We start from the raw sequence: 23,622 nt of genomic DNA, 5'->3' as shown, positions 1-23,622 counted from the left end.
ACCAGTGATGAAAAGGCTTTATTAGACATTCAGATCTGGTTATGATTTCAGTTTCAGTTTAATTAACATTTAATTAGGTTTCCACGAGGGAGAAAAAATCATGGAGAATTGTCTCTGCAAAAAATTACTCAGTATTGAGTTCGTTTGCATTAGAAGAATTTCATAGTTTAAAACTTTTATAATATCTTTAACCCTAATGCATCTTTTTTCTCCTTAGGGATGTCTTACTTTTCTTTTCTTCCTGGGCATCTGTGTAAGAAAATAATAATTTGTGGGTTCTTAGATTGTGTGTGGATTTTCATTACTCATCATTTCCTACCATGCTTCATCACAAAATTTTAAAGCTACTTTGTTCTTAAAGATTATTATGTGGACCCATTTCATTGTACGTTCCAGAATCTTTGACAGATTTTATTTTTCCTTTCCTTTGTTGAGACATTATGTTATAAAAATTTGACAAGCTTCTGTAGTTGAGAAAACCTTTTCGGAAACCTGCCTTCCCTAAATCCTTAACATAGCACTCATGTTTCAAAGATAGAAGGTAGATATTGTAGAAACCACTCCAAAAGCTGTATTATTTGACATAAACCACTGTTTGGAGGACTATTTACATAAACCATACATTTTCCAAAAACTATCTCCTGCCTACCCCTGTTCAGGTTTGAAGTATTGCCTTGTTTGTCAAGAGTATAGTATGAAATATAACTAACATGTTTTGTTTGGTTTAAAACACAGAGAGGCTAGCAAAATAGTGTATTCTTTCAAGTTTAAGATTTTTTATTTTGATAACCTATATGGTTAGGTAATCAGTCACTATCAAATATTGGGAATTGACCGATTTCCTATTAAAGTTTTTGGTGTGTTGATAGTTATCCAATTAATTGTGTTTGTAAATTGTGCTTTTAGAAAATGTCTGGACTTTATTTTTTATTCATGTACATAAGTTATTTGTATATATGTGTGTGTGTATATATATACACACACAAATATATATGAAATAACAAGTGTATATATATTTATACTGTGCAAATGATTTACTATGTGATTATTCATGTTACTTTCTGTGACAGATTGACTATTTGGAAGCCAAAATAAAATGAAATCTGTTACCTATAGCAATAATTTCTATTTTATTCTTGTTGCTTTTATACTCTGTGCAAAACATTAGTAAACTAGTTTTCAGCTATTGCAGTGGCTGAAGGGGTCCTTACTATATTCATGTGGTTAAACTTTGGAGACTGAAAAGGTATTAGATGTACTTTCATCATAATTCAGTTGGCATTTTGTTGTGAAGAGTTCAAATAATTTTATTGCATCTTACAGATTGAGCGATTCATATCTTTGCTGGCTTTTCCCTTCACAGTAAGAGTATTTTAGTATCTATGCAGTACTGCTTTTGTTTTCTTTTTAAAGTGAAATCTTGAAGTGATGTTTAAATGTTTGGAAGTCTCATGGTCTTCATATGAAAAGTCAAATCAATTTAAGTACAAATACAATATGGCCTTTAATTTTGAAGGATCAAAGTAGAAAATGGATTACTGTAGGGATAGTTCACTGAAATGGGAAATTTACAATTGAACAGTTTCAGTGGGGGCTCTATGACTAAACAGTTTTTCAGAATTCTTTTCTAATTGTTGATAATTTGAGGAAAAGGCTCTAATTATAAATAATCTGAGTTTTGTTTTTAGGAAGGGGATGTGCTTTTTAATACTGCTTTTGGGACAGCTGTAAAGGATGTTTCAGAAAACTTTATAAACTTAAAATTCTGAGCTTAATTCTCTAATACTTAGTTTAACAATACAATGTAAAGATCACCAAGGACAGGTTTAACAATACATTCTGATTTGTTTTATATGAATAGAAAGAAATCCACATGGAAATAGAGAGTGCTCTCAGGCCACCTTCCTGTTAAATACATTTGAATAGTTTTGTAAGTTAAAACTGCTGGGAAAATCCATTTGCTAAGTAGAAAATTTAGTAAACCTGCAATATTTCTTGCTTAGGTTCTTTAAAAATTTCTCAAGTGCTGGAGATCATTTTTCTGAATTGTTAAGGCATTTAAAAAAATTAGTTTAGATGGTTTATACCGTTTGAAAAGAATGATTTGAATCACTCTGAATACTAGTTTTCATTTTCAGAAATGTCCAAATATTCAAAGAACTAAAGTCATGTTCTTTTTTTTATTTTACTATTTTATCTACCTCCTGCCCTTTAATAGGAACATTCAGAAGTTAGGTGTTTTTAAAATTAATGTTTGGGGTATCCTTATGTGTAAAGTTACTGACTTCTGTATTTACAATAAAAAGAAAGTTTTTTCATTCACTTTTGAATACTGAAAATGGTTATTTGAATAAAATGGTAATTTCCTATAAAAGACAGGAGGTTGCTGAATGATTAAACTATGTCAAGGGGTCAGGGAGAGGGGAGTCAGAGGAAAGGCTTTCTTTTAATAAAACCTCAGGTCCTGACAAGATTGGGAAAAAGGAAAAACTTAAACTTGTTGAGTTTATGTTCAAATGTAGTCATTGAGCTGATTTTTATTTTCTTTTATAGACAAGCAAATCCAAAAGCCTAGCCTAAAAAGAATTTTTATGCACGATTAAAAGTGATAGTAAAATATGTATGGTGATGGTGAAGAATCCCATTTGACATAACTTTTAACAAAATGGAAAAACTTTTTTATTAGAACTGCCGATTCTAGATTCAGATTTATGTCAGAGAACTTTATGGTACCATAATTAGTACAAACAAACAAATTTTTTTTAACTTTATAATGCCATTTTCCACTAAATGAGTTTAAATGATATGTTTGAGAGTTGAGGTAAAGATTTGTACAAATTTAGGGATTATTGGTTTTGGTAAACACCTTTCCCTAATTATTGTTCTGTTTGTTTGTTTGTTTAATTAGTGTGTTTTAAACTTCAAAATGTCCCAAATTTCAATTACAAGGTTCTGAAAACAGTAATACCTTATAATTTGAGTCACATGTTATTCTTAGGCAAAGCACTTTAGAGCATTTGCCTAACCCTCACAACATTCTTTTGAATTAAGATGGGAATCAGTAATTATCCTCAAACACTGAGAAAACTTAACTTTACAGTGCTTAAATTTCTTGCCCAAGGTCACAAGGTAACCAAGGCAAAAAATCTAGGTATTCTGACTGATGTTACAAATCTCAAGCCCACACTTGAACAACAACAAAAGACTGGAGTAAAGCCAAGTCCAGAAATGTACTTCCATTATTCTTTCACCTGAATAAAATATGGCATTTAAAAATTTATTGTGCCATACTACTGAGTTTCTACTGAATGGGAATTAAATTTTAAAAAGAAAAAGTACAAATCGAGTTTAAGAAATAAAGAATTTAAGTATGGAAGATTTTTAAAGATTGTTGATGCTATTAATGTGAAATAAATTGCCTTCCTAACAGTGTCGTATTGTCTTAGACAGCACTGATTAGAAAAAGCATACAAAGAAGGCTCTAAAGACCCATGGAACAATAACATATTAAGTTGGCACTAAGCTACACCATAATGAAAGTCATACACACTGAATTATTTGTTGACATACACAGAGAAGGGTGACAGGAGTTTTCAACAACGTACTTAAGAAAACTGTTCAAAAATTTGCTAACGTTTATACAGATGACCTATATAGAACAAGACAAGGAAGCGTTGAGCACTAAGTCTTTCCATGCTCAGAATCCAAAAGTCAAGCCTTTGTTTTTCCTCCTGTTCAGGAGGGATATTAACAGAGTATTGGCTTTTCAGATGGTGCCAATTCTGTGATGAGGCACTTGAAGAGTTTGAAGGTTGGGGCATGTGAAATATGGAGCTGGAAGGAAGCAAGCTGCTATTCCATTGGAAGCAAAAGGGAGTGTAGGCCCATAGAACACTTCTTCTTTGCCTTCTCTGCTTACATCCAGTACCTACAGAAGAAGAGAAAAAGCCCATATGTAAAAGGTGATTGCTCAAAAATAAAGCATAATTATTTGTGGAAACATAAAAAGAAGTCTGAACTTAAGTTCAGTGATGCCACTTTGACTATACTTAGGTATTATTTTTCTCACTAGAATAATACCAGAAATATTTACTCAGTTCCTGCTAGGTGCTAGACTATATATTTTTGTATGTTTTTTTTGTGTATACATATATATATACACATATATATATACACACATGTATAAATCTATAATCATTTGGTTTTCAGAACAATGATAAGGTAGGTGGTATTATCCTCATTTAATAAAAACTGCTTTAGACTGATAAAATAACTCATCCAAACTGGTAAATAGGTGGTGTTACCATGTTGGTTTACAAATCTCAAGCCCACACTTCAAAAAAAAGAAGCTGGTGTAGGCCAAAGCCAAGACCAGAAAGGTGTGCTAGGAATCAGAGGCGTTTAAGTAAGATAACTGAAGAGTAGACTCTGAGTCTTTTTACTAGCAACATGGTTTGTTCTTTGGGATGGTAGCACAGGGTGTTAGTGCAGTCTGTCATTTGCTTCCAAAGTCCTACCATTTCTTCTTAGCTCCCCCACCCCACTCCACTTTAGAGAGAAAGTCTAGTCTTACCTATCCAAAAATCTATTGGATAGCCCTAAGGCAGGTTAGATAGGGGAGGAGGGAGGAGAAAGTGACCCTAAAACCCACAGCAAAAAGTTCCTTTTGGCAGGCACACACCTACCTGGCCCTCACACACCTAGCCCTCACTCAGGTCGGCACCTTAAAAAAAAAAAGAAAGAAAAGAAAAAAAATGCATCTTATCAATCAATCCCTTATTAGCATAGCCAGAGGGAGAAGAGCCCCTCTAAGTCCTTATAATACAAGGATTCAGACCTCAAACAACTTAACCTTTGGAGAATGCCTGAGCTCATCTTCAAGCATGTACCTTCTCTAACAAAGTTTTGAACTGTACACGCTGGCTGGTCTCGATTCTTTGGCTACACACACCGAGTTTCCTGTGGCTGAGACTAAAACCTTCATGGTGTTAGCCCTGATTGGGGCCTAGACTTATCCGAGAATTCCTGCAGCTTTCCAACATCCAGCAGAGAATTCCTGGGGGTCTCTGGCATCCTCCCAGGGCTCTCTGGCATCAAGCTTATTAAACTATTTGACTGTACACACTAACTAGTCCTTGAATTCTTTCCTGAGACTGAGTAAGAACCCTCATGACACCAGTTCTCAATTTCTCCAAGAACTCTTGGGGCTGTCAGGCTTCAGCTGTTGACCACGAGAGGACCCAATACTGCCTCCTACAGGTAAGAATATTGTTCGCCATCTTTGTGCTTCTTACTCCTCTGGCCACAGAACATAATTTCAACCCCGAGGGTTGTGGAGGACCAGCTCCTCGAACAGTCCAAATTCAAGGGTTTCTTTAGGACTTGGCTTGGAGGAGCTCTCTGAGTTATGCAAGAGTTCGCTGACCTGTATGCTATGCCAGAGTCTCTCTTTACCACTTTCATACTCTGATAAATTGGTACTGTGAATCCTGCTGCTTGGAGCCTTTATTTTATAATTGCTGTAAATAAGCCTGGGCATTGGAAAGAAACTGCCCCCTGGAATTTCCCTAGGGCTGCTCAGGAAAGGGACAGGGACCTTTCCTAATTAATCAACCTTTAAGTGAAAGAGACCTAGGGGCTGAAAGCAATTAAAAGAAAGGTGTAGGAATTTTCAGAGATCAGGTCCCATTCTTTCTGTCTCACCTATCCCTGCCCTTAGGGCCTCTTAAGATCATGACTGAATCTGAAATGAACCAGCTAAAGGGAAAAAGTTTGGTGCAGAAAGATGGGGGAGGTGTGGGCGTGGTTTAAAAATTTCAAGTCAAAGTACACGGGAATTCTGTAACCTAGCAGGGCCCTCTGTCCCCTTCATAACTCTGAGAGGGGCTCTTCTGCTTGTGGCAATTATAGGACTGAATGTTTTTACCCCAAGCTGTGAATGTTGCATTACAAGGTTTAAATAACCTTTTCAAAAGTTAGATGTTTCTTTAGGCATCTCCTACTTCCCAGTCTGGTCATTGACCTAATTTATAAATAACATTTATATGGCATCAGACTTCCACTTCTCATGAGGCACAGTCCTTCCACGATCTTCTATACTGTCTAGAAAACTACCCAAACACCTTTAAAAATTCCCTCCAGGGATAATTTCTGCCCATGTTAGGGACTTTTTTTATCCTGTGCTCCTACTTACAAGCCCCGGGAACACCTGGGCAAAGGTGGATCTCTGGGACTGCCCAATGATTGCATTGCCTGGCTGGTCAAGTTGGCATGGGGCACTGGGTCTAGAACCCGGCCCCAGCATTGAGCTTCTCAAGAGGTTCAGTTGGGAGCCTTCCATCAAGACTTCCACTTCTTAATACCCCTTCCTTTTCTATTCTTTTCCTCCCTCTCCTAGGCAGAGACACAACCAGCTGACCAGCAAAACATGGGTAATGCTCCTATTCCCATTGGCTCTCCCCTTGGATATCTCCTGAAATGGACACTTTCCAGCTAGATGGCCTAAAGAGGAAAAAGCTAGTTTTCTTCTACAACATAGCTTGACCCCAGTATCAACTGTAGAATAGAGAAGTTTGGCCAACAAAACAAAAACATGGCATTCTAAGGTTTAGCACCATACTGCAACTAGACCTCTTATGCATGAGTCAAGGGAAGTGGACCAAGGTTCCATACATCCAAGCCTTCATGATCCTTGTTGCCTGTGATATGACTACACCACTGATGCTCAGGCAGACATTCTAGATGACCTCCTCTTAAGCTCTCTTGCTAACATGGGAGCTCCTCATGCAAGCCCTAAGGCTGCCCCCTCACTGATCAGTGAGGCTGCTAAGCACCCTCCCTCTGGCCTGGTAGATCACCATTCCCCACCTTACGAATCCTCCAGCTCTCCCCAGAAACAGTGTAGTCCTGTTGGAGTTAGCCAGAGTGGTATCTCCTACCACCTTCCAACAAACCTCTCTGGAAGGTTAAATTGAGAGGCTGGGACTATCTAGGTACATGTGCCATTTTCTATGACCAACTTGGCCCAGTGTAAACAAAAATTAGGGTGTTTTTCAGGAGACCTAGCCAAATTCACTGAAGAATTCCAGTCTCTCTCACTGTCCTTTGACATTACCTGGGGGAACATTCACATCATCATATCCACCTGCTGTACCCTGGAAAAAAAATTCCTTATGCAGACAGAAGCCCAAGCCCATGCAGATAAGTTAGCTGTAGCCCAGCAAACCAGTATCCAGTAGGAGTTACTACAGCCCCTAATAACAAACCCAACTGGAACTATTAATGACAACAGGCAAATTTAAGACACCAAGCCCATATGATTGCCTGTCTCGTAGCAGGAATGAAAAAGTGCACCATTAAACCAGCAAATTATGATAAAATTAGAGGGGTACCTAGAGAAAAGATGCTCTATTTCAGGAATACTTAGTAGAAGCCTTAAAGAAATAGATCAACATGGACCCTAACTCCCAGAAAGGGAAAATTTTATTAGGGACTCACTTTATTGCCCAATCATGCCCAGATATTCAGAGAAAATTGCAGAAAATGGCTATGGGACTACAAACTCCCTTTAATGACATGCTAGACACTGCTTTTAGTGTTTTCAGTAATAGAGACAGCCGAAGAACTGATGAAGGCCCAGCAGGATCAGCAACAGAAGAGGGAGGCTCATTTAACAGCAGTGGCTATAATTAGCACCCTGTACCCTTAGGGTAACCCAAAAAGCCAAATGGGATGGAAAGGCATTGGTTTCAAATGTGGAGGTTGGGACATTGGAGCAAAGAGTGCCCTGGCCTGGAAGAGCCACCAGGGCCTAGTCCTCAATGCAAAAAGAAAGGATACTGGAAAAGGGACTGCCCTGAGTTCTGAAGAGAGAAGGGGGAGATCCTACACCTTTGATGGCCTTGAATGAGGACCAAAAGGGCCAGAAGTTTCAACCGGCTCCCAGTGCACAGCTAGCTATAACCATGGAGGATCCTCAAGTTACCACGTAAGATTAGTAACTTGTTAATTAATATGGCAGCCACTTACTCTGTCCTTAGTCATCTGTTCTAGTTTGCTAGCTGCTGGAATGCAATATACCGGAAACAGAATGGCTTTTAGAAAGGGGAATTTAATAAGTTGCTAGTTTACAGTTCTAAGGTTGACAAAATGTCCCAGTTAGAACAATAGAAATGTTTTAAATGTTAAACATAGAAATGTCCAATCTAAGGCATCCATGGGAAGATACCTTGGTTCAAGAAGGCCGATGAAGTTCAGATTTCTCTCTCAAGTGAGGAGCCATATGGCGAACACAGGGTTTCTCTCTCATCTGGAAAGGCCACTGGTGAGCATGGCATCATCTGCTAGCTTTCTCTTGGCTTCCTGTTTCATGAAACTCCCCAAGAGGTGTTTTCCTTCTTCATCTTCAAAGGTCGCTGGCTGGTAGACTCTCTGCTTCTCATGGCTGTGTCATTCTCTGCTCTCTCAGAATTTCTCACTTGAAAGTGTTTCCTCTTTTATAGGACTCCAGAAACTAATCAAGATCCACCCAAATGGGTGGAGACATGTCTTGGCCTAATCCAGCTTAATAACCACTCTTGATTAAATCACATCTCCAGGGAGATGATCTAATTACAGTTTCAAGCATGCAGTATTGAATAGGGATTATTCTGCCACTACAAAATGGGATTTTGATTAAAATATGGCTTTTCAAGGGTCCATACATCCTTTCAAACCAGTACACTATCATTCTGGAAACTCGTCCTTTGAAATTTGCACCATGATGGGAGTTGACAGTAACCCAAAGACCCACTGATTCACACCACACTTAAATTGTAAACTAAGAGATACTCTCATAAGTCATGAGTTCCTAGTAGTCCCTGGGTGCCCAACCCCTCTACTAAGCAAAGGTCTCTTACAAGCCTTAAGCATTATTACATCCTCTACCTTCCTTTTGCTCACATGCAGACTCATCCTTAACCTAATGTGGTCTAGTATGCAGTTAATCTCTTTATCCTGCTAGATGTGTGTCCCTCATTGTGTGTAGTCTGAGGTGTGGCCCACTAATAGGAAACTCCGGGCCTCTGCCCACCTATTTAAACTACAATTACATCTTTTAATTCACTGAGGATCCCTACTTTGTCACCATCATATATATGACAAGGGGCACATACTCATTGTTTCTAAGTTCTCCAGGAAAATCACAGTCCTAAGGAGAAATGTCACTCACAGGAGGAGCTACTGAATTCTGCCAGGGTTAGCCAGGGGACAGATGCAAATCCCCTGAGATATCTTCAGACTTTATCCACTGCTGAAGTCAAACTCTATGATTACCTAACAGGAACACCAGGAATAGTCTGGGATAAAAATCGAAATATCATTTTCAATTATAATGATAACTCCCTAAGGCCCTGTCATTGAGCATGCAGTGGAGCTTAGATCATTCATGACTGAATCGAACTCCAGGTAGCTTCATCAGCAACCAGTGATGCATCATCTGGACCAGTAGGCAACCTAACATTTGCTGTTTAGACCCCAATCAGGGTAGTTCAGTGGTAGACCCCAATCAGGGAGTATCCCATTGTGGGCATAAAACCTATAAAACCTACCCTAGCTTACCCCCACTGTGGTGAGAAAGATGCATTTGAGTCTATATGGTCCCAGTGCTCAAGCTAAAAAGTGGAAATGAGCATTTTCCAAACTAGAATAAAAGAGCATCCAGTTCCTAATCCCACTCCTAGCTACCATCGGGACTACTGGAGCTGCAGAAATAGCCCGTGCAGAGTAGGTCCACCATAATCTCTCCCTTAAACTATCCATTAGCATCAAACAAACAGCTTCCACCTTAACCCTTCCCAAATCCCAAATAAATTCATTAGTGGGTATCCTCCAAAATCAAAGAGGCCTAGATGCCCTTACAGCAGCCCATGGAAGAACATGTGCATTACTGGGAGAGGATTATTGTTTTTATGTTAATTAGTGCTCAAAGATAACACTAGATATTAACTCCCTTAGAAACTAGGTCACTTGAGTGTCCACCAGGTCCCAAGATCTCCCATTTAATTTATTCATATTTCCGCCACTCCAGATGGTGCCATTCTTCATTACGTCTTTTTCTGTTTAATGGGGCTAGCCACCGTAATTCTTCTCGACTTTGTGGAGGTTTGTCTCTCTATCTTAGAATGCTGTACCCTGAGAGTAATAGCATGAATCATGGTACAGATTGGAAACCCTTATAAGACATCAGTAACACCAAGGGGTCACACCAGAACAAGAAAAATGAAAAAAACACCAAACCCTCCCAGGAGAATCATTAGATATGATAGCCAGAGAATTCTGCTTGCATTATAGGCAGGGACAACACCCCCTCTGTCAGCAGGAAGCAGTTACAGAAGACTAAACTCCCTCCTTCAGTACTCCTTAAGATTAAGTGACAGACCTCTAGGGGGAATGGTGAGAAAGGGGGAAAATTCAACTTCCCCAAGTGGAGAACTCTTGATATTCTCACAAGCAGTGGGGACAACCAAAAAGCAATAGGCTGAGCCCCCAATCTTGGGGTTTGTTCATATGAAACAACCCCACAAAGAATAGGCTAAGCTTACTTAAAAATAGGCCTAAGAGTCACCCCCCCCCCCCCAAGAGAACCTCTCATTGCTCAGATGTGGCCTCTCTCTCTCAGCCAACATGACATGCAAACTCACTGCCCTCCCCCTCTGTACATAGGACATGGCTCCCAGGGGTGTGGACCTTCCTGGCAATGTGGGACAGAAATCCTAGAATGAGCTGGGACTCAGCACCAAGGAATTGAGAAATCCTTCTTGACTGAAAGGGGAATGAGAGAAATGAGACAAAAAGTGTCAATGGCTGAGAGATTCCCAACAGAGTTGAGAGGTTATCCTGGAGATTATTCTTATGCATTAAATATATATCACCTATTTAGTTAAGGTGTAACAAAGAGGCTGGAGGGAAAAGAGCTGTGTTCCAGTAGCCATGTTTCTTGAAGATGATTATATAATGATATAGCTTCCGCAGTGTGACTGTGTGATTGTGAAAACCTTGTGTCTGATGCTTCTTTTATCTACCTTATGGACAGAGAAGTAAAACATATGGATTAAAAATAAATTAATAATAGAGGGAACAAATGTTAAAATAAATTTAGTAGATTGAAATGCTAGTGATCAATGAAAGGGAGGGATAAGGGGTATGGTATATATAAATTTTTTTTCTGTTTATTTCTTTTTCTGAATTGATGCAAATGTTCTAAGAAATGTTCTAAGAAAATGATGATGAATATTCAACTATGTGATGAAAAAAGTTCATATTGTATGTTCATTGGTTTTATTAATAAAAATTTTAAAATATATATTAAAAAAGATTAAGAAACAGAATTCACTGAGAAGGAAATGAGGCAGGTGAAATAGGGGAGGAGAGTGGGGAAAGTGACCCTAAAACCTGTAACAAAAAGTTTCTTTTAGCATGCACACACCTACCTAGTCCTCACACACCTAGCCCTCAGGTTGACACCTAAAAAAAAAAAAGTGAAAAGTGCATCTCATCAATCCCTTATTAGTCTAGCCAGAGGTGGAAGGCCCATCCAAGTCCTTATAATACAAGGATTCAGACCTCAAATGGTTTCTCCTCCTCTGGAGGATGCATGCGCTCATCTTTGAGCATGTACCTTCGCAAGCATTAAAATTTTGAGCTGTACACACTGACTAATCTTCGGATTCGTTGGCTGTATACACTGACTAGTCCTCCAGTTCTTTCCTATGGCTGAGTTTCCTGTGGTTGAGTCAAGAGCCTTCACGACATCAGCCCCTGGTCAGGGTCTAGACTTCTCCAAGAATTCCCAGGGCTCTCTGGTATACAGCCAAGAATTCCCAGGGTTCTCCGGCATTGAGCTAATTAAACTTTGGGGCTGTTTAAACTGACTAGTCCTTGAATTCTTCTTATGGCACCAGCCCTTGGTTGAGGTCTCGATTCCTCTGAGAACTCCTTGGGCTGTCTAGCCTATCTAGCTTCAGCTCCATCCAAATGTCATAGGCATACCCAATGCAGCATATTCATAAGTAATAAAATTGTTTAAAAACACAAAGAAAATACATTCTTTTTATTTGGCCCAGTCCCCACATTTCTGAATCATTATCTTTTTAATTTTTAACTTTCTGGATGATTCTGCTGGGTTGCCACTCATTGTTAAAAATTGCTGCTATTGTCACAGTGTCATGTTACCAAAATTAGAAGGGTCTTATTGGGTAATAAACAGTGTTATGTGTTACCAGCTTTTTGCTTTTGAAAAGTAAAAAATGAATATATTATGTTTTTACTAAACATTATAATCATCTAATTAATGACAATAAATTTACTCATGAACTTTCTAACCTCATCTCTGACAAACAACTTAAGAGGTATGGTAGAAAGAAATACCCTTAGACATTAACCTGGTTGGGGATGAATCCCTGGTCTGATTTAATAGCTTTGTGGCTGGCAAATCACTTAACCTCTCTCAGCCTATTTACTCATCTGTAAAATAATGAAAAAATACTAACCTTGAAGCAAGTGAAAACCAGAGACATCTAGCTCAATGTCTTACACCGTAAAATGTATGGAGGATTGCAGGAAGACTACAGAGTAGGAAGCTTTTGGAATCAGTTCCTCCATCAAAACAACTGTTGAACAGTCTCAGATAAACAAAAGCTAAGGGTATCTGTCACCTCTAGACCCACCCTATAAGCCATGCTAAAGAAAGTACTTCAGACAATGGATCCAACTAGCATAAAGAAATAAAGCCCTCTGGTAAAAGTAACCATATGAGTAATTATAAATGCCAGTAGTATTGTATTATGTTTTGGGGTATTTAACTCCACCATTACTTCAAATACTTCCCAACATAAAAAGTACAGGACCATAGGGCTTCACAGGTAAATTTTACCGAACATTCCAAAAAAAATTAATACCAACCTTGTTCAAAGTCTTCCAAAAAGTTGAAGAGAAGGGAACACTCTCTAACTCATTCTATAAGGTCAGCATCACTCTCGCATCAAAGCCAGAAGAACAGCAAAAGAAAAGAGAAGTATAGACTAATATCCTTTGTGGATATAATAGATACCAAAAACTCAACAAAATACTAGAAAATCAAATCCAGTAGCACATCAAAAGAATCACGCTGTGATCAAATGGTATTTATCCCAGGTATACAAGGGTGGTTTGACAAGAAAATCAATTATACATCACATTAACAGAGCAAAGGCAAAAACCCATATGCTCACCTCAATTGATGCAGAAAAGGCCTTTGACAAAATCCAACACCCCTTCTTGATAAAAAAACACTTAGGAAACTAGGAATAGAAGGAAACCTCCTCAACATGATAGAGGGCATAAAGGAGAAAAAACAACAACAAACAAAAAACTCAGCTAAACTAACAGTGGTGAAAGAGCGAAAGGTTTCCCTCTAAGATCAGGAACAAGATAAGGATGCCCATTGTCACCACTATTATTCAACACTGTACTATGTGGAACTTAGAACAATTAGGCAAGAGAAACAAATAAAAGTCTTCCAAATTGTAATAGAAGAAATAAAACTTTTCCTATTTACAGATGACATGATCTACTATGCAGAAAATCCTGAAAAATCCACAACAAAGCTACTGAAACCTATAAATAAATTCAGCAAAGTAGCAGGGTACAAGATCAATATGCAAAAATTAGTAGTGTTTCTGTACACTAATAATAAACAATCTGAAGAAGTTGAGGAAAGTTTTATTTACAAAATCAACTAAAAGAAACATATCTAGGAAAAAATCTAACCAAGGATGTGAAGGACTTGTACATGGAAAATTTATGTAAGATATCACTAAAGGAAATCAAAGATGACCTAAATAAATGGAAGGACAGTCCATGTTCATGGTTTGGAGACCAAATGTTAAGTTCTACCCAAAGCAATTTACAGATTCAGTGCAATCCCAGTGGAAATTCCAACAGCCTTTGCTGCAGAAATGGAAAAGCTAATCACCAGATCTATATGGAAGTGTATGGAGTCCCAAATAGCAAAAGCCACCTTGAAAAAGAGGAATGAAGTTGGAGGATTCACACTTCCTGATCTTAAATTTTTTTTACAAAACCACAGGCATCAAAAAAGCCTGGTAATGGCACAAGGGTAGACATAAAAGTCAAGTCAACAGTATCAAATTAAGAGCTCAGACATCAACCCGCATGTTTCTGGCCAAATGATATTGACAAGTGTACCTAGTTCACTCCATGGAAAACCAGAATCTTCCACAAATGCTGGATATCTACATGCAAAAGAATAAAGGTGGACCTCTACTTCGTGCCATATAAAAAAATCAACTCAAACAGATCAAACACCTAAATATAAGAACGAGAACTATAAAAATGTTAAAAGAAAATTTGGAAGCATCTTCAGGACTTTGTGTTAGGTAATGGTTTCTTAGACTTAACACCCAAAGCACAAGCAACAACAACAAAAATAAAGGCTCATCAGAATTAAACTTTTGCACATCAAAAGAGTTTATCATAAAAGTAAAATGATAGCCTACTCAATGGGAGAAAATATTTGGAAACCACATATCTGATAAGGGTTTAATATCCAGAATATATAAGGAAATCCGTCAAGTCAAAAATCAAAAGACAAACAACCCTTTCAAACATGGGCAAAGACTTAAATAGACATTTCCCCAAAGAAGATATACAAATAGCCAAAACACACATAAAAAGATGCTTAATATAATTGGCCATTAGGGAAATGCAAATCAATACCTCAATGAGATAATTGCTTTACACCCACTAGAATGGCTACTATTTAAAAAACAGAACATAATTGTTGAAGAGGATGTGGAGAGTAAGAACAACACTCATTCACTGCTGATGGGAACGTAAACTGGGCAGCCACTGCGGAGGACAGTTTAGCAGCTTTTCAAAAAGTGAAGTACGGAATTATCATAGGCCTGGAAGTCCCACTGTAGGTATATAAACAACAGAATTGAAAGCAGATATTCAAACAGATATTTGCATACTAATGTTGATAGTACATCATTCACAATTGCCCAGAGAAGGAATTAACTCAAGTGTCCCATCAACTGATGAATGGATAAACAAAATATAATATTACATAAAATAGAATATTATTTAGACATTAAAAAGAATGAACCTTGAAGACATCATGTTGAGTGAAATAAGCCATACACAAAAGGACAAATAATTTTGTTATTTCAGCAACAGGGGCTAATTAGAATAAGCAAACTCTATAGAGTCAGAATTTAGAATATATGTTACTGTGGCTGGGGCAGGAGTAGGGAATGGAGAATTAAGGCTTAAATTGTACAGGATTTCTATTTGTGTTGATTGTAGTGTTTCTGTAATGGATGGTGGTATTGGTAGCATAACATTGTGAATGTAATTGACAGTACTGAATTATAAATTTGAATGTGGTTAAAAGGGGAAATATTAGATTGTATATATGTTACTGAAATAAAAATTTAAAAAAAGATAATCAGACTTCTGGGAAGAATACCTCAAGCTTAGCCCTGCTCCACGGAAAAGTTAGAGAAGGGACAGGAGGGCGACTGAGGTAGCAATTCAGGAGCGTAGCTGACCTGGGAGAGCCTTCTGCACTATATGCGGCAGCCCTTGCAGAGGCCAAGGAACTGAGGCAGAAAGCTGGAGCCTGGCACAAAGGCACGGAGCCCACAGGAGAGCACCAACAGAAGCCCAGGACTAAAAAGTAAGCCAGGCCATGTTCCTTGGGCATGCTACCCTCACCAGCACCGCCCTGTGACCAGCAACTCACCCCACATCCCATGCACCCAGACTCTGTCATCCGCTCCCATTCTCAGTGCTCCAGGTGCCCCCACCCCACCAGCCCCCATACCTGCCCCACACCCCCACCCCAAGTGCAGCCCAACCTACCTCTCCTGCATCCCTCTCAAGCACTACCTCCCCCTCCCTGTTCCCTGCAGCCTAAAAGCCAGCACATAAAGGCTGCAGGCACTAACCTCCATACCTAGGCTATCCCTGCCCACCCTACCCCCATGCCCATACTGTCACACAGCCTCACTCTGCCCAGCCTGAGCTCTGCACATCCATTTATGGCACTTCCAGGCCCATGCATGCACACAGGGCCCCAATCACATCATTCAGCTCTGGGAACTGCACTTTACAGCAGTCCTAAAACAGCACATGCGCATGGCCTTCCCAACTCTGAGAAAGTGCTTACCTGCGCAGCCGGGTCACATCTGCCCCCAATCCATGCAGGCATAATGCCGACCTGCTGCCACAGCTCTACACATGTGCAGAAAGGGCCCTGTTCCTTAGACCAGTGCACACCAGGGTTATGCCCCCCAGACCAGTGTACCGCAAGACTACATCCTCCCTGGCTGCAGGGTGCCCACGTTCACAAGCATCAGTGTAACATCCCCAACCTGCACCTATACCTGCCCTGAAACAAATCACTGTACTAAGTGCCCACGTGGTGCCCTGCACCCTGCTGTACAACGATCCCACAAACACAAGGCCTTAGACTGCTGAAAGAAATCAACTTCCAAAGTAAATCAATCAAGATATATACATGACATGAAGACAGCAGAAGATCACTAAGCATATCACAGTGAAGACAGATAGAGCCCTGCCTAATGACAAAATTAAAACACCAGAGGAGACACACATGCTGGAACAACTAATCAAAGATGTTCATACAACTCTACTTTATAAAATAAGTGGGATAGCAAATGACATAAAGGAGATCAAGAAGACAGTGGAAGAGTATAAAGAAGAATTTGAAAGAATGAATAGAAAAATAACATGTATCACAGAGATTAAAGACTCTGTTGACCAAATTAAAAACATACTAGAGGCACACAACACCGAATTTGAAGACACAGAAAAAGAATATGTGATATAGAGGATAGGATAACTGACTTCAAAGACTCAAAACAGCAAATGGCAAAAAAAAAAAAAAAGATGGAAAAAAATGAGTGGGAACCCAGGGAATTGATAGAAAAAACAAAGCATGCAAATATAAGAATCATTGGAGTCCCAGAAGGAGAAGAGAGGAGTAAAGGGCTACGAAGAGTAGTTAAGGATATAATGGGGAAAAACTTCCTAACCCTCATAAAGGACATAAATGTACAAACCAAAGAAGCCCAAAGACTCCAAACAGAATAAATCCAAGTAGGCCTTTCCCAAGGCACATACTAATCAGTCTGTCAAATGTTGAAGAGAAGCAGAAAATTTTGAAAGCAGCAAGAGACAAACAATCTACTACATACAAGGGAAACCAAGTAAGACTGAGTTCAGACTACTCAACTAGCACCCTGGAGGCGAGAAGGCAGTGGTATAATATATTCAAGATCCTGCAAGAAAAAGACTTCCAGCCAAGGATCCTGTACCCAGACAAACTGTCCTTTAAATTTGAAGGAGGGATTAAAGTTTTCACAGATAAAGTTTTTCAAAGATAAAAGAATTTGTCAATAAGAGACCAGCCCTATAAGAAATACTAAAAGGAGTTCTGCCGGCTGAAAAAAAAAAAAAAAAAAAAAAAAAAAGGAGAGGAAGGTCTAGAGGAGGGCACAGAATTGCAGAGTACCACTAAGGGTAATTTAAAGAATACAAAGAGAAAGAGAAAAAGAATATATAGATTTGACAAATAAAATTTTAAAAAATAGGATGGTAGAATCAAGAAATGCATTTTCAGTAATAACTCTGAACGTTAATGGACTAAACTTACCAATTAAAAGATACAGATTGGCAGAATGGATTAAGAAACATAATCCAGCTATATGTTGCTTACAAGAGACACATCTTAGATGCAAGAATACAAATAGATTGAAAGTGAAAGATGGAAAAAGATTTTCCACGCAAGTTGTAACGAAAAGAAAGCAAGAATAGCTACACTGATATTGGATAAAATAGACTTTAAATGTAAAAACATCCTAAGAGACAAAGTAGGACATGATATACTAATTAAAGGGTCAATTCACCAAGAAGATATAACAATCATAAATGTTTATGCTTCCAATCAAGGAGCTCCGAAGTACATGAGACAGACATTGGCAAAACCGAAGGGAGCGATATATGTTTCAACAATAATAGTAGGAGACTTCAATACACCACTCTCTTCTATAGATAGAGCAACAAAACAGAAGATCAACGAAGAAACAGAGAAGTTAAATAACTTGATAAATGAATTAGACCTAACAGACATATATAGGTTATTACACCCTAAAACACAAGGATATACATTCTTCTCTAGTGCTCATGGAACATTCTCCAGGATAGATCATATGCTGGGGCACAAAACAGGTCTTTATAAATTTAAAAACACTGAAATTATTCAAAGCACTTTCTCTGATCACAATAGGATGAAGCTGGATCTCAATAACCATGAAAGTGTGAGAACATTCACAAATATATGGAGCTTAAATAACATGCTCTTAAACACCAGTGGGTCAAAGAAGAAATTGCTAGAGAAATCAGTAACTATCTGGAGATGAGTGAAAATGAGAATACAACTTATCAGAACTTATGGGATGACGCAAAGGCTGTGCTGAGAGGGAAATTTATGATATGATATGAAACTATACTTGGAAGATCCTGAGAAATCTACACCTAAATGCTTATATTAAAAAGCAAGAAAGATCAAAAATCGAGGACTTAACAGCAAACCTGGAGGAATTTGAGAAAGTACAACAAACTAACCCCAAAGCAAATAGCAGAAGAGAAATAACAAAGGTTAAAGCAGAGATAAATGAATGGGAGAACAAAAGAACAATAGAATCAATAAAACCAAAAGTTGGTTCTTTGAGAAAATCAATAAAATTGATGGGCCACTAACAAGACTGGCAAAGTTAAAAAGAGAGAGGATGCAAGTAAAATCAGAAATGAGAAGGGATGCATTACCACAGACCTGGAAGAAATTAAAAAATCATAAGAGGATATTATGAACAACTATATACCAACAAACTAGACAATTTAGATGAAATGGACAAATCCCTGGAGATACACAAACAAGCTACACTGACTCAGGAAGAAATAGAAGATCTCAACAAACCCATGACAAGTAAAGAGATTCAATTAGTCATCAAAAATCTTCCTACAAAGAAAAGCCCAGGGCCAGATGGCTTCACAGGATTTTTATCAATCATTCCAGAAAGAACTAACACCAATCTTGCTCAAACTTTTCCAGAAAATTGAGGAAAAAGGAACTCTACCTAACACATTTTGTGAGGCTAATATCATTTTAATACTAAAACTGAGTAAAGATGCTATCAGAAAGGAAAACTACAGGCCAATCTCCCTAATAAACATAGATGCAAAAAATCACATAAAATATTAACAAATCGAATCCAACAGCACATTAAAATAATTATACACCATGACTAAGAGGGGTTTATACCAGGAATGCAACACAAGAAAATCAATTAATGTAATACAGCACATTAACAAATCAAAAGGAAAAAATCACATGATCATATCAATTGATGCTGAAAAAGCATTTGACAAAATTCAGTATCCTTTTCTGATAAGAACACCCCAAAAGATAGGAATCAAAGGTAACTACCTCAATATGATAAAGGGAATATATGAAAAACCAATAGCCAGCATCACACTCAAAGAAGAGAGGCTGAAAGCTTTCCCTCTAAGATCAGGTACAAGACCAGGCTGCCCACTGCCACCACTATTATTCAACATTGTGTTAGAAGTTCTAGCGAGAGCAATCAGGCAGGACAAAGAAATAAAAGGCATCCAAATTGGAAAGGAAGAAGGAAAACTCTCACTGTTTGCAGATGATATGAAACTATACTTGGAAGATCCTGAGAAATCTACACCAAAGTTACTTGAGCTAATAAACAAATTCAGCAAGGTGGCGGGATATAAAATTAATGTGCAGAAATCAATAATTGCTATACACAAGCAGTGAGCTAGCTGAGGAGTCAGTTAAGGAAAAAATTCCATTCAAGATAGCAACTAAAAATATCAAATACTTAGGAATGAACTTAACTAGGGGAGTAAAGGACTTGTACACAGAAAACTACGTAACATTGCTAAAAGATATCAAAGGAGATCTAAATAGGTGGAAAGACATTCCCTGCTCATGAATAGGAAGGCTAAATATAGTTAAGATGTCAATTCTCCCCAAATTGATCTACAGATTCAACAAAGTTGAATTAAAATTCCAACAATCTACTTTGAAGATTTGAAAAAGCTAACTCTCAAACTCATCTGGAAGGGAAAGAGACCCCGAATACCTAAAAGCATCCTATTAAAAGAAGAACAAAGTGGGAGGATTAATATTCCCTGACTTTAGAACCCATTATAAAGCCACAGTGGTTGGTCAAAACAGGGTGGTACTGGCACAAAGAAAGAAGCATTAACTGATGGAACTGAATCGAGAATGAAGAAATAGACCACCAAATCTATGTTCAACTGATTTTTGACAAGGCCGCAAATCCTCTGAACTGGGACAAATAGTCTTTTCAATAATTGGGCATCAAAGAACTGGATATCAATAACCAAGAGGATGAAAGAGAACCCATATCTTACACACTACACAAAAATTAACTCAAAGTGGATCAAACACCTAAATAGAAGAACTAGCACCCTAAAGCTTCTAGAAGAAAATCTAGGTGTTCTAGTTTGCTAGCTGCCAGAATGCAATATACCAGATAGAGAATGGCTTTTAAAAAGGGAAATTTAGTAAGTTGCTAGTTTACAGTTCTAAGGCCGAGAAAATGTCCCAATTAAAACAAGTCTATAGAAATGCCCAATCTAAGGCATCCAGGGAAAGATACCTTGGTTCAAGATGGCTGATGAAGTTCAGGGTTTCTCTCTCAAGTGGAAAGGCACATGGCGAATACAGTCAGAGTTTCTCTCTCATCTGGAAAGGCACATGGTGAACATGGTCAGGGTTCCTCTCTCATCTGGAAGGGCACATGGCAAACACGGCATCATCTGCTAGCTTCTTCTCCTGGCTTCCTGTTTCATGAAGCTCCCTGGGAGGAGTTTTCCTTCTTCATCTCCAAAGTGCTGGCTGGTGGACTCTCTGCTTCGTGGTGCTGCAGCATTCTCTGCTCTCTGTGAATCTCCTTCATTCCCCAAAATGTTTCCTCTTTTATAGGACTCCAGAAACTTCTCAAGACCCACCCAAATGGGTGGAGACATGTCATCTAATCCAGCTTAACAACCACTCTTGATTAAATCACATCTCCAGGGAGAAGATCCGATTACAGTTTCAAACATGCAGTATTGAATAGGGATTATTCTGCCTTTATGAAATGGGATTTAGATTAAAACATGGCTTTTCTAGGGGACATACATCCTTTCAAACCAGCACTGTAAGGAAATATCTTCAAGACCTAGTAATATGAGGTAGCTTCCTAAACTTTACACCCAAAGTCCAAGCAACAAAAGAAAAAATAGATAAGTGGGAACTCCTCAAAATCAAATGCTTCAGCACCTCAAAAGACTATCAAAAAGGTGAAGAGCAGCCAACTCAATGGGAGAAAATATTTGGAAATCACATATCGGACAAAGGTTTGATTTCCTATATATACAAAGAAATCATCCAACTCAACAACAAAAGAACAAACAACCCAATTATAAAATGGACTACAGATATGAATAGGCATTTTTCTGAAAAGCAAATACAGATAGATCAAAAGCATATGAAGATATGCTCATTTTCATTGGCTATATGGTAAATTCAGTTCCTTAGGAAACTAAATATCGAGTTGCCCTATGACCCAGCAATAGCACTACTTGGTATATACCCAGAAGAGCTGAAAGCAACTACACAGACATTTGCACACTGATGTTCACAGCAGCATTATTCGCAATCTCCAAAAGATAGAAACAAACCAAGTGCCCAACAATATTATTCACAATTGCCAAAAGATAGAAATCACTAAGGCCTACAGTAATAGAAGATCAAAGTTTTAGTTACTTTTTTCTCAAAAGACATATAGGTGTCCCAACCCATCTATTGAGAAATATACCCTTTTCCCTATGCTAAATACAAACTTTTTTTCTGCTCTGTTTCATCAGTTTGTGTCTCTTCTTTAAGTACCACATTTACAGTTGTTTTGACTGGGTAAGGCAAATCTCCCATTCAATTTACAGTAATTTCTTTGTTCTTATTGTACATTTACTAGCTCAGAGAAACTTTAAAATCAATTTGGTAAGTTTCACTCACATCCCATGGGAAAAAGGAAAATCCCAATGGGATTTTGATTAGTATTTTTAGAAGAAACTAGATATCATTTAGCATTTGCCACAAGTATATAAAGTTAACTCTTGCTTTCCACTTATATAGGAGAAAATTGGAATAAGGAGAAATTAAGTGACATGTTCAAGGTCACACGCCTACTAAATGGTAGATCAAGTATTTGAGCTCAGGAATACAACCCAAGGAGCAAGCGTTCATGCCAATTCATGGTATTTTTCCCTCACTGAATATATTTTTTAGAAGACGGTACCAGTTGAGATACAGCTACAGAACTTTGTCTGGCTTCCTGGGCCCACAGAGACTGCATATGTTAAACAGATGTGATGTATTTAATCTGTAAGCAGGAAAGAGGAAGTGTTGGCAGTTTTTCTCCAAAACATTCCCCTGTTAACTGGCAGAAAGAAGGCGTTTGGGAGATGGAGGTGCCAGCTTGGTAGCATATCCTCCAGCCAAAAGGAAATAATAGTAAATGAAGAGCAGTAGAGGTTATCTTGAAGCACAGACTAATCACTTGCACACTTACACAGCTGCTCCCTTATGTGCTACTCATCATCCGTCGCGCACCAGATTAGAGTCAAAACACCGTGCCAGTAATTTGCTTACACACTTATAAACAACAGCACCTTCACTTCTGTCAGGAATCTATTTCCAATATTTTCCATGAATCTTAGTAACAAGCCCAAATCTCAATCTGTAAACAAAGTATTATTTTTGGAGTTTCTCAGCACTTCTCTTGGTTGGGTTGCCCTTCTGATGGATCAAGTAGTCTGTACTAGGTAAAGTAATAGCAGGAAATAGTATGTTTTCTCAATATTTGGTGTATTTTTTCCTATGTGTCTGAATTCTACAAATGATGCTTAAGTGGGTTTGGATGAGGGTCCAGAAGGACTAGTCTAAGAAGACAGGTTATTGGCCAGTATTTTCGAGGTGGGAGCAGGGAGGGGAAAAAGACTAGTTATTCGGGTTGTGAACAGACCAATCTCTGTACTATTTATGACTTTCACCAGTCTTAATTGGCTATGTCCTTAGAATCGAAGAATCATATAATTTGTGACTTATGACATAAAATTAATCTTTTATATTTTTAGCTTGTATAGTTTCCACACAACTCTTTCCTGTACTTTTCAACCTGTTGACTTACACTTAGGAATTTCTGCTCTCTAATCAACATTTTCTCATAAATGCTATTCTAGTCTTTTATTATCTTACTTCTCTGTTTCATATTCTTCTAGCAACTAGGAAAGAATTAAGGCACTTTTAAACAGGTACCTAATCTCACCAAGCATCAGTGCTTTACTGTTGCTACATCAAGATAAGTTAAAAGTTCTGTCATCACCAATTAAATAAGTAGTTGAAATAATACATCCACAGTTCAGAATTAATGATAATATAGCCAGCTGTCAACA

The 23,622-nt window shown here is 38.2% G+C and overlaps 1 protein-coding gene across 7 annotated transcripts in view; it reads right to left on the bottom strand.

Annotated features, from left to right (window-relative positions):
* KLHL32 (kelch like family member 32) overlaps positions 1 to 23,622 on the bottom strand; it is a 277,053-nt gene continuing 253,431 nt past the window's right edge. For all 7 annotated transcript variants that reach the window (XM_077162441.1, XM_077162442.1, XM_077162446.1 and 4 more), the window contains one exon: positions 1 to 3,928. In XM_077162441.1, coding sequence (XP_077018556.1) covers positions 3,767 to 3,928 — 162 coding nt within the window. In that variant the 3' untranslated portion in view covers positions 1 to 3,766. The remainder of the gene's footprint in view (positions 3,929 to 23,622) is intronic.

This window comes from Tamandua tetradactyla, chromosome 5 (assembly GCF_023851605.1).
Source record: "Tamandua tetradactyla isolate mTamTet1 chromosome 5, mTamTet1.pri, whole genome shotgun sequence".
Lineage (NCBI taxonomy): Eukaryota > Metazoa > Chordata > Mammalia > Pilosa > Myrmecophagidae > Tamandua > Tamandua tetradactyla.
This window is presented reverse-complemented; position numbering and strand designations above follow the sequence as displayed.